The following is a 12459-nucleotide window of genomic DNA, read 5'->3' as shown; positions in this document are numbered from 1 at the left end:
TAGTGTATGTAACTACATTTATTCACAGTTCATACTTTTCTGAAGTGTAAGTAGCCACAGAATGCACAAAGTGGCTTTTCAATTGTTGAAGAGAGGATTTCATGCAATGCTTTGGAAGGTTGTCTGTGCTGTGATGAAAGACATGTTTATAAAAAACTACAATTACTTATTAAAATATATCTCTGTCTAGATCTCAATTTGATTGAAAGCTATCTATGTACATGATATTTAATATATACTAATCTTCATACTACTATGAATATTTTTTAAATATATCATATATATATATAAAATATATCATCATCATTTATTTCATACAAACTGGAAAAAAAACATACAGCAGAACATCTGCCAAACGTCCAGTTTTAACAAAGAAATATTGCTCTTTCAAAGATGTATTACTTTATTTATTAACTCCTGTGTTGTGCAATGCATTGTGGGGCAATAGTGTCTCCAGTACTGTAGAATAATATGTTATATTTAATATTATTGTCAACAGATGCTGTGAAAAAAAGGGATGTTCAATGAACCTCCTACTGGCCTGTATAGTGAAATTCTCACCACTCACACAAAGCTCCCCTGTTTTTCTATGCTTTAACTAGGAGCCACACTGTTGCCCTCATGTGTCTTCATCATCTTTGTCAATATAGATTAGTTTCAGGTAGTCTAATACACAACACCCTGGTGCTGCAAATACCCACAAGATCACCAAATGGGGATTAATTCACCTCTGAGAATAGTACCCAAATAATGCACAATTTTCCTGTTTGAGTAAGATTTCTTAAAAACCACAGTGCCCACAAACTTGTTTAGGAAATTACTGAGCCTTGCAAAAAAACTATGTAGAAAAATGTATGTAAAAATATATTAAATATTCATAAATACTAATGGGCTTGGAGCTGTGTGCCACAGGGTAGGGAAGTCATTGTTGAGGGTGAAATGGCTTGTTACATCCTCTGCTTTACTGTGTGTGATGATGAAAAAGTAATCACGTAGGACTATTGTGTCATGTCCTGGTTCTGTTTTCTGATTTTGAAGTGTGCCATGTGCCATATTTCATGTTTTACGTTCAGGTTTCGATCACATCCTTTTCTGTCCTTTTGTTTTTGAATCTGTGTGTCACGTTTCTTGTGTTTCCATGTTTCATGTTTGTGTTCTTATGTGTTTTCATGTTTTATGTTCAAGGTTTCTGTCACGTCCTGGTTCTCTGTCTTTTGGTTTTTGAGTCCTTGTGTCATGTTCCATGTGTGTCTTGTGTTTCCATGTATTATCAAGGATTTTGTCATGTCCTGTTTTATTTTGAAGGTGTCACTTCCCCTGTGTGTCTTGTTTTCAAGCTTTGCTTTTGGTTTTCCTGATTGCTTTCTTCCTCCTAATGGATGTCACCTGTGTCTCGTTGTCTTGTCTATTTAGTCCTAGTGCTCCCAGTCACCTGTGTCAGAGTGTTTTGAATTGTTGTATGTTCCATGCCAAGATTTTGGAATGTCTTCATTTCATGCCAGGATATCTTTGCCACAGTTTTTGCCAGTTTTCTTTGATCCCAAGTCACAGTAAGTGTGAGCCTGTTTTGTTTATTTTTTTTTTATTTTTGTAAATAAAGACCGTTGCTCAGACCTCAGCCTTGCATCCCTGCGTCAGACTCTGCTTCGGGGTTCTGATTTTTCTGTGTCAGCCACGCTGACTTTTTTTGTGACATATTGCTGTATATGCTGTTAGTGTATATATAATATAATATGTGGTGTGGTGTTGTTAAAGAGCTTTGGTCACATTCTCTCGCACCATATGTTAGCTGCTCTGTAGCCACCACAGGATGACTCTGTTTCAGGATAGATGGTCATCTTATGTTGCCACTGTTTCCACTTGATTGCTGATGCCTATAGAATGTATATTGTGTAGGGTGACTGCTGTGGCCCTTTGGAACAATGAGTGCAGTGATGCTACTAGACTTGCTTTCTCAAAATCAGGAAATGCGTTCCTGTGAAGCGTGGGCCCAATATGTAGCTAGTTAAAATGATGAGGTTTAAGTTTACCGTGAGACATGCAGAATTTGTCTTTTTGAAACCCAAGAACATCTGTGGATCCACTCCATATGGGTGTATCATTTAAATGATTGACACTGATAACAAGACCCCCTCATAATGTGAGGGCTATCCCATCATTCAGTGTCTCTCTCTCTCTCTCTCTCTCTCTCTCTCTCTCTCCCTCTCTCTCCCCCCCCCCCCCCCCCCCCCCCCCCCCCCCCCCCCTGTAAGTGGTTCTTAGAAAAGAGAGCAAATGAAATGGAAGACTAGCGATCATTCTTATAACTGGGAAGGACAAAAATTTCTGGGAGGACTGAGGAGTTGAAGGGGTGGGTCACCAGTTTGTTTGATAAGAACCAGTCTGCTGAGAGTGAGCATGAATGCATTCATTTTGCTCTTTCCTCCCTGTTATCACTCCTCCAGCAATTGCCTACTTATGCTAATGTAAGAACACATCAGACGTCACTAAATTTGGTTCGTCAGCTTTGGATTGCAGCCCCTAATCATATATTTAGTTCCTATAAATTTTATCATTTTCCTGCAAGAAACCCCTAAAGTATGAGAAGGAGTCACTAATCACAAAAACGGTCCCTGTTTGGGATCAGACCTGGCAACTTTGTATTTATGCTGCATATATGCAGCTATTCCCAGTCAGTGGTGCTTGTAACCCAAGGAGTATTTCTGTAGTAGAGTCCTCTAAACAATGATGGAAAAATTGTTGAAATGTGTAACTTCAGCCACAAATTGTGTAAATTCAGATTTAACCAAATTAACCTAAACAGTCAGTCAGTTTTAGTACTATAGTTAAAGTGTTAATAAGATCCCATTTAAAATAATTTGTGCATGTTTTAAACCCAAGGGGTGGTGTTAATAAAGAGGTGGAGGTAAGTCTGACAAAGATGGTTGGGATTTGGTGGTACTTGACATGCATCTTAGCCACAAATTACCCATAACGCTCACAGTCTTCAGTCTTAATAAAAGTCTGCTGTCTGCCTCAGAACATATGCCATTCATCTCTCCTCTCCTTCATTTTCATTCCCCTTCCAAATTCTCTCTATCTCTCTCCTGTCCTCTCATAAACCATTCCTCTCGTGCTCTCTTTCACACTTGTGTCACCTCACTCTCACCTCCCCATAACTGATAAACTACAAAATGTTCTGGTCATGTTTTATGGTAATCTGTGAGGGGGAATTCCAAACCCTCTTTGCTGGGGCTGGTTGAAAACTGCAACACACCAGTCCTGAGCTGGCTGTTGTGGTTTAAAAACTTGCATTTGAGCAGCTGGTGGGAACCTAGTGAACTGGGTCTCTCCCACAGCTGGACAAATTAGAGTGGGATCTGGCTGTTGTCAGGCATGCAGCAAAACTCTCCTGGGCCTTTTCAATTTACACTCATCAATCAAGCACTGCTTCCATGTGAAAGATCTGAAACAATGACTTCTCATTACTGGACATAGATTACTAACACAAACCAGAAACTCTGAGAAGTTTGCATTATTTGTTTTCACTTTGTGAGAAATGTCTTTAAAAGAAAGGCATCCTTTTCCTTTGTAATATCACATTTTTGCTGTTAATCAGTTCATGCTCTCATTTTCTGTTCATGTGCCTCTGGTGGTGGACATTTTCTATGTAGCAATTTTAGTAAAACTGAAAACTTTAAACACATAGGGGTATTTCAGCACAGATCTTCTGAATAAGCCCAGCATGGTGTTGTTTTGTTTAGGCATGAAAGTGTCAGTCTCTGCCCTTCCCCCCTTCTGCTTCTCTATAATGATCAGTTCAAGGTCATCCAGTTCATTCTCTGTGTGGTTTCTTTCTTAGTGGGTGAAATGTTCTCGGTCACACAGACACTCTATTTGCAGACAGAAACTTATGGAAAAAGGCGACTAAGAAGGACTGAATGTACAAGAGTCTTGGAGTCAGCTAAACAGCACTGTATCATCATATATCACAGTGAAATGAGAGGATTCTACTTGAAAGTTCTCACCGTTTTGGGTTCTTTGTTGGCATCTGACATGATATAGATCAACATGTTGTGGAAGAATGCCATTCTAAGGTGTTTGAAACAGGGATGCACCCACAGATCAACCTGTCGGAGACCGCGATCGGACGGTTTTCTCTGCATGGACTAGAGACCAGCCACTCAGTCTTTTGTGTCTCAGATTTAGAACATGGTCTTACCAGCTGAAAATGCCCAGTCTGTAGAAGTTAGCAAAGGAAAAGCAGCTAAAGCTCAGTGTCAGACACAAGTCAGCAGTCTCTCCCATCTTTTCTTCTATGAGCAGTGAAAAGTACTGCTCTGTTGTGGTGAAGAGAGAGCTGAGCTGAAAGGCCAGGCTCTGATCAACCAGTCAGTCGACGTTCCAACCCTCACCTATGGTCACGAGCTATTGGTAGTGACTGAGAGAACAAGATTGTGAATACAAGCAGTCGGAATGAGTTTCCTCTGCAAGGGTAGAGCCTTACAATTAGGGTGAGGAGCTTGGACATCCAGGAGGAACTCAAAGTATGGCTGCTGCTCCTCTACACCTTAACCAGTCAAGTTATTTTTAGTTAACTTGTCATTTTTAGTGGGTAACACTATTTGCTGTGCATAAGACTGCCACGAAACAGTCATAACCATGACATGACACCTGTCATGAACAGGAAGGAGTTGTTATTATGCCATTTGGTTGTCATTCCATCAGTTATGTAAAGTTGAATGAAAGTTTGACTGCTGTGGTACAGTTTAGACTTCTCATCAAGGTGTCATGTCAATGTTATAAGGTCAGTTTGACAACAGGAAACAAGAACAAAGTTGATTCACAGAGTTTCATGATAGTCACATAACTTGTTCTTGATTCCTGTTTATACAGGAAGCTAGGCAGGGACTTAGGCAGAGTCAGCTAACGGGACCGGCAGCTGCATGAAGATGATGCACATTCAGGAACAACACCAGGCCTTTTTAAATCAGGGAGGTGGGTTGTGATTCAGTGACCTGGAACATGTTCTTTAATCAGACTCTAATCACTTTGCATGATACAATCTGACTATATAATGACAAAGCAGAAATCACTTGACACTGTGGATAGAGCAATCATGTGACTTCATGTTTCCCTGTCATCGACCTCTCTATGTGGTGGATATATTTCTTTGCTGAAAAGTCACTTTTATTTTTTCCAGGACAGCCTTGCCTAGTGCAGATTTAAACAATTCCTCTGCTTACAACTCAAACCACATCTGAGCAGGACACAGCCTCTGATAGACTCTGTATTGCTGCATCGTTTCTGCCGTCTCTACGTGGCAGCACCAGAAAGAGAGAGAGGCTGAGCTGAGCATGGTGATGGTGGTGGTGGTGGTGAGTGGTCTGGTGGTTTTGCTGTTATATAACTAGCTTGGTCGACCGGCTGATCACATCCTGAAAGAGCTGTGAATACTGGCCCAGTCTGAGTGGTCTGTTAAATCCAGTCACCTCACCGGCCAGACGCTGATGGCCACCTCAGTTAGTCATGAACTCCATATAAGAGCATCCCCGCCTCTCTTTCCCGCTCTTTTCTTTGTTTTTGTCACTCTTCAGCCCACCCTTTCTCTCATCTTTGGATTCTAACCTCTAATCCCAACTATGATAACTATGGGATAAATCTGTCATTCCACTGGGCTATCCTCTCTCTTACCCCCACCAGCTGTTTTTACAGCGTCTAGACACACATGCCGCTGTTGATAAAACGAGGACGCCACGGTGTGCTGCTGGACAATGAGGACGTCGTGGAGTGTGGATCTTCTCCTGCAGCAGGATTAAATAGACTCATCTTTTTGTGAATCAGGATTTAGAGAGGCTTTATGTGTGTAGTGGGTGTGTATTGTGTGTGTGTTTATGAAACATCAGAGAATGTACATACCTGTGTGTACCTCTTTATCTGCATGCACAAGACAATGTGTGTTTATGAAGACTTGACTTTAAACATCTGCATTAACACCATTCTTTTGCATTTTGTGTATATGTGTGCAAGCACTTAGGTGTGTGTGTGTGTGTGTGTGTTTATAAACACTGGAGCGGGGATGGAGACGTATGACTCAGTCTTTCCTCCAGCTGTTGGCCAGCATCTCCCTCTGTACGGGTCACTGTCGGCCAAACCAGTGAACTCATCAGGAGGCTTCCTGTGATAGAACGTTTCTAATTCAGTTTCTGCTGACCCTCAGAATTTACCAGCCTCCTACATGTGTTTTAGTTTCCAAATGGGCTTACTTTGCACGTCTGGGGCACATATCATCTTCAGGGTCAAGAATAAAGATGATTATGTGGGGATGTCTGATGCCTCCAGGCAAGAAGTTTCTTTATTTTCTGGCCAAAGCCAAATCACCTTCTAACTGTTTCCTTATCTTGCGTAGATACCATACTTTTCTACTGAAAGCACCAATATGATTTACTGAGATGCTGCTGTATGCTGCCCATTTAACTGTAACAAACTGTCTTTTCCTGGAGTCCCAGTGCAGTGTGGAGAGAACACGTGGCGGTAATAGTCGGGTTGAGTAGATGGTGCTGATGGTGGTGTTTATGGGAACAACCTCAGCAGTCCTCTGTTCCCTGTTTGGTCAGCTGCAGAGAGCTTGCTGGTCTGAGGAGCACTGACATCACTAGCAGAAGTGAATCCAGATACACTGGTCTATGGTGCAACAACAGTGTGGGTGAACTCAACCGCTGTAGGTGACTTTCTCACAGCACTGTTGAATGTTACGCAAATGTTAGCCCCCCTCTGTTTGATTTTAGGTTTATTCAAAATCAGCTATTATACTTGCACCCACAGAAGGACTTGTGCACATTACTGCCAGCACAAAGATTTTCCACTCTCCAGCATCCATAGTGGTGAAATTATACAAAACATAGTACCACTACTTTTGCTTTTTAGTCATAATGTACAAGTAGACATGCAGCAGCTGAGTCAACTCACAAGGGATAAAGCTTTAGATTCAGGCTGATAAAAAATGTGTAACACTTGTTTGTTTGGCTGTCTTTGGTCTTGAACCTTTGGATGCTTCTCAGGCATTTGTAGCTTTTGCTTTTTAAATCTCCCAAAGAAAGTGATATGTTTTTACAAATTTTTACATATTTTTTTAAATCAAAGTTAAACATTAAAAAAAGTGAAATTGCATTTTTTTGTTGAAGGGCGCATATAACTTGATTACGACCTCTGAAAAAGTGTAAGACTTGGACATGACCTAGCAGAATGAATTTCCTGGATTTAAAATGTTGATTAAAGCTCTGTGTTAACACCTTTTAAACCTCTTTATTGCTTTTCAGTGTGACTGATGTGGTTTTACCTGGTTTCACTGTACTTTACTTTGTCTTTGTTCTGTTTAAAGCTCATGAAACACTCTGGAACACTTTGTTTTAGATCCCTCATAAATATTGTTGACTAGACCTGAATTATTAAGTACAACATTCAGGGGAAAAAAAAAACACCCTAGTGGCACTAAGGGTGCATAAATGCAAGACAGATAAATGAGGGGAAGCAGGGTTAAGATGGCTATCAGTATACATCACTTTCAGCAAGTGGTTTTGCTGATAAACAAGTCATACAAGAAGACCATCTCTCGTAGTGTTTCAGCTCGGCCTCCTATGAAAAGAAAGCACTCCCTCTCCCACGTAGCAGTGAATAGAGAAGTGCTCTGTGGCCACACACATCTCTGCCAGGCCATATCTCAGTGCCAAACATTTGAGCCCTCTTCCTGTTCAAGGCCTGTGAGCTTTTGTCTCCATGTCTGATCTGCAGCCGTGGGTGAGAGAGACTCAATAGGGGAAGGCCTCCATATCATGTTAGGCTCAGGCTTCTCTCAATGGGGATTGTTTCTCCTGGAGCAGAGGGCATCTTCATTGAGACTGCGGCTCAAACAACACATAGGCAAAGAAAACGAGGGAAACGTCCAACAGATTTTTGTTTGGAAATGGGATTAGTGTAGTGGAGGGTAGCAGACTGCGATCAGGAAGGTCCTGTCTTATCTGGGAATCTCTCAAGGCGAATCAGTCACGGCTTTGTGTGGAGTTACATCATTTTAAAGCTTTCTCAGAAACTGGAAAGGCTTTTGAGGGTTTAAGGTTTTGGTTCAAGTTCTTCTTTGTCAGCACATTGACAAAATTGTCCATCGAAACCAGTTATTTCGTCTCATAGTGAGTCACAACCAAGTTTTTGTTATTAAAAAAGGAGAGAAAAGTTACAGCTGAAGGAGATGATTTCATTTTCTTCCACTGCATAAACACATGAAAGCATGTGTTTTACTACTACTACATGTGATATGATCTTAGATGAAATGAGTGTGCCAGTATACACTGGGAGACTGATGTATTTCAATTATATCAGGTATTTTATTTTACTAGATTAGGCAAAATGTTGCATTTTTATCTTGTTTCTGAATTGTTAATATTATATACAGGTTTCTCCAATATTAGCCAGGAGAAAGTCCATGTTTTGCTTTTGTGTTTTTTTGTGTAAGAAGTTGTGGCTTCACTGTGATATTATGTACGCTATTCCTATTGCCTGAAATGATTCTGTAAGCATGTCACTCCACTGCTTTACAGATAATAGCAATTTAATTTAATGCCAGCTCAAATTACGACGTTACGTAACCCAGAATGAACTGAACTCAACTTTCTGTGTCTGCATAGCCCTAAGGTTCTGTGTGATGTCAAAATATCTGACCACTGTATGTGTTGACAGTATGGGTGAACAAAGCAGCCCACTGCAGTATAGTAAAAAATGTATGTCCATTTCCATTAGACTGAATGACATATCAGTATGGTCATTTTGTCAGTTGGAGATTTGACATTTGTTACACCGTGCTATGATAAATAACATGAGTGTATGAAATTCCATTAGATTCCCTTAATGCTGAAAGTGACATGAAAAAACATTTGAAAGGATGAAAATGTGTGAGAACTGTTCCAATACAGTGTTAATATTGTGATAAGGAGGCTACTCGTGTGGGCAAGATAAACCAAACAGTGGTATTAAGGAATTTAACTCAAGCAGAAGTCCAGTTGTAATGAGGGGAGTGGCTGCAAGCTTTTAGCCGTCAGAAAGAGCTCTGTGTGGTTGTGGCACATGGAAATTAAAAGGCTGAGGTAGCAGAACGTTTGAATTTCTAAATCTTTATGCTGAAAATGTGGCAACAAAACCACCCTTTGAACTCCAAGGGCAGCACAGAGGAAGAGAGACAGAGATGGCATTTTATCAGTTTCAAAGAACGTGTTCTTTCATCTTTCTTGTTTGGCCTTCTGGTGAACTAATTAGCTGTTTCCTCTCCACTAAATGTTTTGGGCAGGGCATGGCAGCAGTCCGAGGTTAAGGGGTGGCACTGGCCAGTGGGTAGATTACAGGTTTGGGTTGTTACCACGGCTTCTGGGACATGGAGCTGTGGGCATCACATGTGTTGGCACAGAGTGCGGGCACTTCAGATGTGGTCATGGACATGTGGAAGCTTTCTAGGGTTTATCCTGCCCAACCCAGTTTAGGGCTCCTGAGGGGAGAGAGAGCAGGCGTTAGAGCAGTCAAACCTGTACTCAGGCAAACAAACATAAGGATGCTTTGTGTGTATACATGAGTGTGCATGTGTCTGCATTTTGTCAGCATTTAGGTTTGGATGTGTGGGTGTGTATGTTTGTCACTGTACTTGATGGTACTTGATGAACATAAAATAAAAAAAAAATACAGCAAAAGAAAATGTTGGCATTTGTTCTGTTTATGGCTGATAAACCTCTGAATCTTCTGTTTGCATGTTTGGCTCATTTAGCTTCCTAAATAGAAATTCATCAGAGGCTGTTAACAGAGTTAAGAAGAAGTCAGATCTAGAGGTAGAGGTAGATGAACTGGTTTGGCTAATTAATCAGTGCCAATACGACTGTGCAGCCTATGCCAGTCAACTTTGCTTTACCTCTAATTACTGACAATAAACGATAGCTCCAAAATACTAATAATAGCTCCAACCAACCAACCATCCAGTTTTTAGGGTAAGTTTAATCAGTTCCAGATTTATGTATTAATTATTTTGAGTTGGTTATTTCAGTTCCAGATTTCTAAATTATTACTTTGATGTTCAGTGATTTGGGTTCATTTATTTGGGTATTTATTACTATGACTTTAATTTTCAACAGTATCAAATGTATTTCACTGTATCTGTATTATCAGTCAACCTCCAGCCAAGAGTGGGAGATCAGAGATTTTTGCTTCATGGGTAGCAGAACTGCTGTATTTAATTTTGGTGCTTGCAACACCATTCTTGCAGTGTGTTTTTCCTGACCTATGTTGAAACTGAGTCCATCCTATGCCTAAGCAGTCCATATGACAGACATGTTGAATATAAGAGTGCAACAGAGAGGACCTTGGAATAGGAGAGATTGACAGCTCTATTTACAAGCTGAGGACAAGGGTGTAGCAAAGCCAACATTCAAGTCAAAAGTCAAAGAGATGTCAAAACTGCCGCCAGTGGTTCCCACGCTTTCCAAGCCAGTCTACAAGCTGTGCGCTGATAATCTTTGGTGTCATGAATCCCCCTCCATTACAGTGCCCGGCGCTGTCCCAACCAGCCGTATCTTCAATCATAAAGTCAATCTACAGGCCAGGGTTTCCCCCTCTGTACAGCCAAGCTGCCTTCTCCTTTGTGGAGGGATGTTAATTGGTCGTTTTGGGCCCAATTCCATGGATGGTATCTATTTCACATGTGACGCTGGCAGCCTTCGGTGGCCCATAGAGCTGTGTGGGTAATTATTCTTAATGAGGCATAGGGCGCTGTCATGGGTCTTTTCATTCACGTCAGCTTCCTGTGATATACAGTATAATCTGGTCTAGATTTCCACTTGACATGAAGCAGATTGATTGAATAATTGATTGTTTGATTCACAGGTTAGTTTATAGTTGGTCTATTGTTACTCTGCAGAGTTTACACAAGTAGATTTTATATACAGGACATATGATGAACTTGTCACAGATGTAACTACAAAACAGTATATAAAGTAAATTAAAGCTGATTAATGTATCATGGCATGATGTGTCAGTGTTAACGTCCTGGCATGTTAATTTCACAGGGGTTCACAAGAACTACTATAACTTTTTACACATTAAATACATTTTACTGATAATACTGTCTGTGTCTTCTGATTATAGAATAGTGCGTGCCTGTTTTGTGTGGATGTATGTGTGTTTTGTGAGTCTTCTTTTTTTTTTTTAGCATTTCAGTATCCAAGTGCGAGTTGTGTCAGGACCAGCCAATTCTCACAGAAAGAGTAGAAGCCGTAGAAAGTAATAATCCAGTAAGTATATCTCAGCTAATGAAAGAGCAGTGTCTGTTATGAGGAATGACTCTCAGTTTATGGCTTCACATTAAGCTCAGTTTGCCTTGTGTATTTTAAGACTCTTTCTCCCATATTTTCTTCATGGTCAGCTGTGGCACACGGCAGAGCAGTGGTGCATCTTGAGCCAGCTGCTGTTCCAAACACACTTGCGGAGTCTCAAGTGAACAGCTGGCTCTCTGAAAAATAGAAAATCTTTTTTGATAATTGGTGAAGGTTGTAATTCAGAGCTGCTTCTGTCTGTCTGAGGTCTGTTAAGTACAGACTGCATTGAGCCTCGCAGAACGATGGAAGAAACGGGACTATATGTATGTCTGAAATAACCGATGCCCTTTATTCAGTCATGCTCAGAGGATTTAGTACTGCCAACTCAATAACTAACATCATTTGTGCAAACTGATGTTTACATGCTGCCTGTGTTAACTTATGTATTGACATACTGTAATTCCTGATAGTTTGTAGACAGTAAGCAAACAGAAAATCAATTTCTTTAGATGTTTTGCCAAAAAGGAAATGGCATTTTTTTGTTTGGTTCCTTCCCCTTATTCCCTCCTTTTTAACTTCATTACCTTCAACAGTCATTGAGAGAAAATCTAAAATCAACATTTTGAAACCAGTCTGCTTTTTTATTTAACAAAATCTAAGACTAATAAGATTTGGAAGTGCATCTGTGGTCAGCACTGATGATTCCTCTGATGTCAGAACCGCCAAATTTTATTCCAAATGCCTTATTCTGTGTCGTATGCTTTTCTACTTCCCTCTAGCAGCATGTCTCGTGTGATCAAGCACATTTTTTACAACCTCAGAACTGTTTTAACAAAACCAGATACACAGAAAGTGCCAGTGGTGTGGAATGGCTGTAAATTGTGGTGGCTGGGCCAAGCATCCGTGGATGTGATCCAAATCTGAGGCGTGTGCAACGCAGCCTTGCGTCTGTCTCACCAGTCAGCAACAGTAGCTGGCAATGTTGAGGCTGAGGCTTCACCGGGTCGCTGGTCTTTAGTGGTTGGAGAGCAAATGAAAATACCCTCCATACTGTATCATGCCTCATTTGCAAAGAATAGTAGAGAATGCTGTTCCCATTTTGAATATGGACTCAGTGGTTGTTCGGGGTACAAAT

General features: G+C 40.7%; 1 protein-coding gene across 3 annotated transcripts in view; it reads left to right on the top strand.

Moving 5' to 3' along the window:
- me1 (malic enzyme 1, NADP(+)-dependent, cytosolic) overlaps window positions 1-12459 on the top strand; it is a 77637-nt gene that overhangs the window by 16516 nt on the left and 48662 nt on the right. The window contains exon 1 of one of the 3 annotated variants that reach the window (XM_046399031.1): window positions 1425-1550. The exons of 1 other annotated variant lie outside the window; for it this stretch is intronic. In XM_046399031.1, coding sequence (XP_046254987.1) covers window positions 1483-1550 — 68 coding nt within the window. In that variant the 5' untranslated portion in view covers window positions 1425-1482. Of the gene's footprint in view, window positions 1-1424; window positions 1551-12459 lie in introns of those variants that run through there. One more of the 3 variants, XM_046399029.1, reaches the window with a different exon arrangement.

Source organism: Scatophagus argus, chromosome 9 (assembly GCF_020382885.2).
Source record: "Scatophagus argus isolate fScaArg1 chromosome 9, fScaArg1.pri, whole genome shotgun sequence".
Taxonomy (NCBI): Eukaryota; Metazoa; Chordata; class Actinopteri; family Scatophagidae; genus Scatophagus; species Scatophagus argus.
The sequence above is the reverse complement of the archived record's forward strand: the minus strand, read 5'-3'. Positions and strand labels throughout refer to the sequence as shown.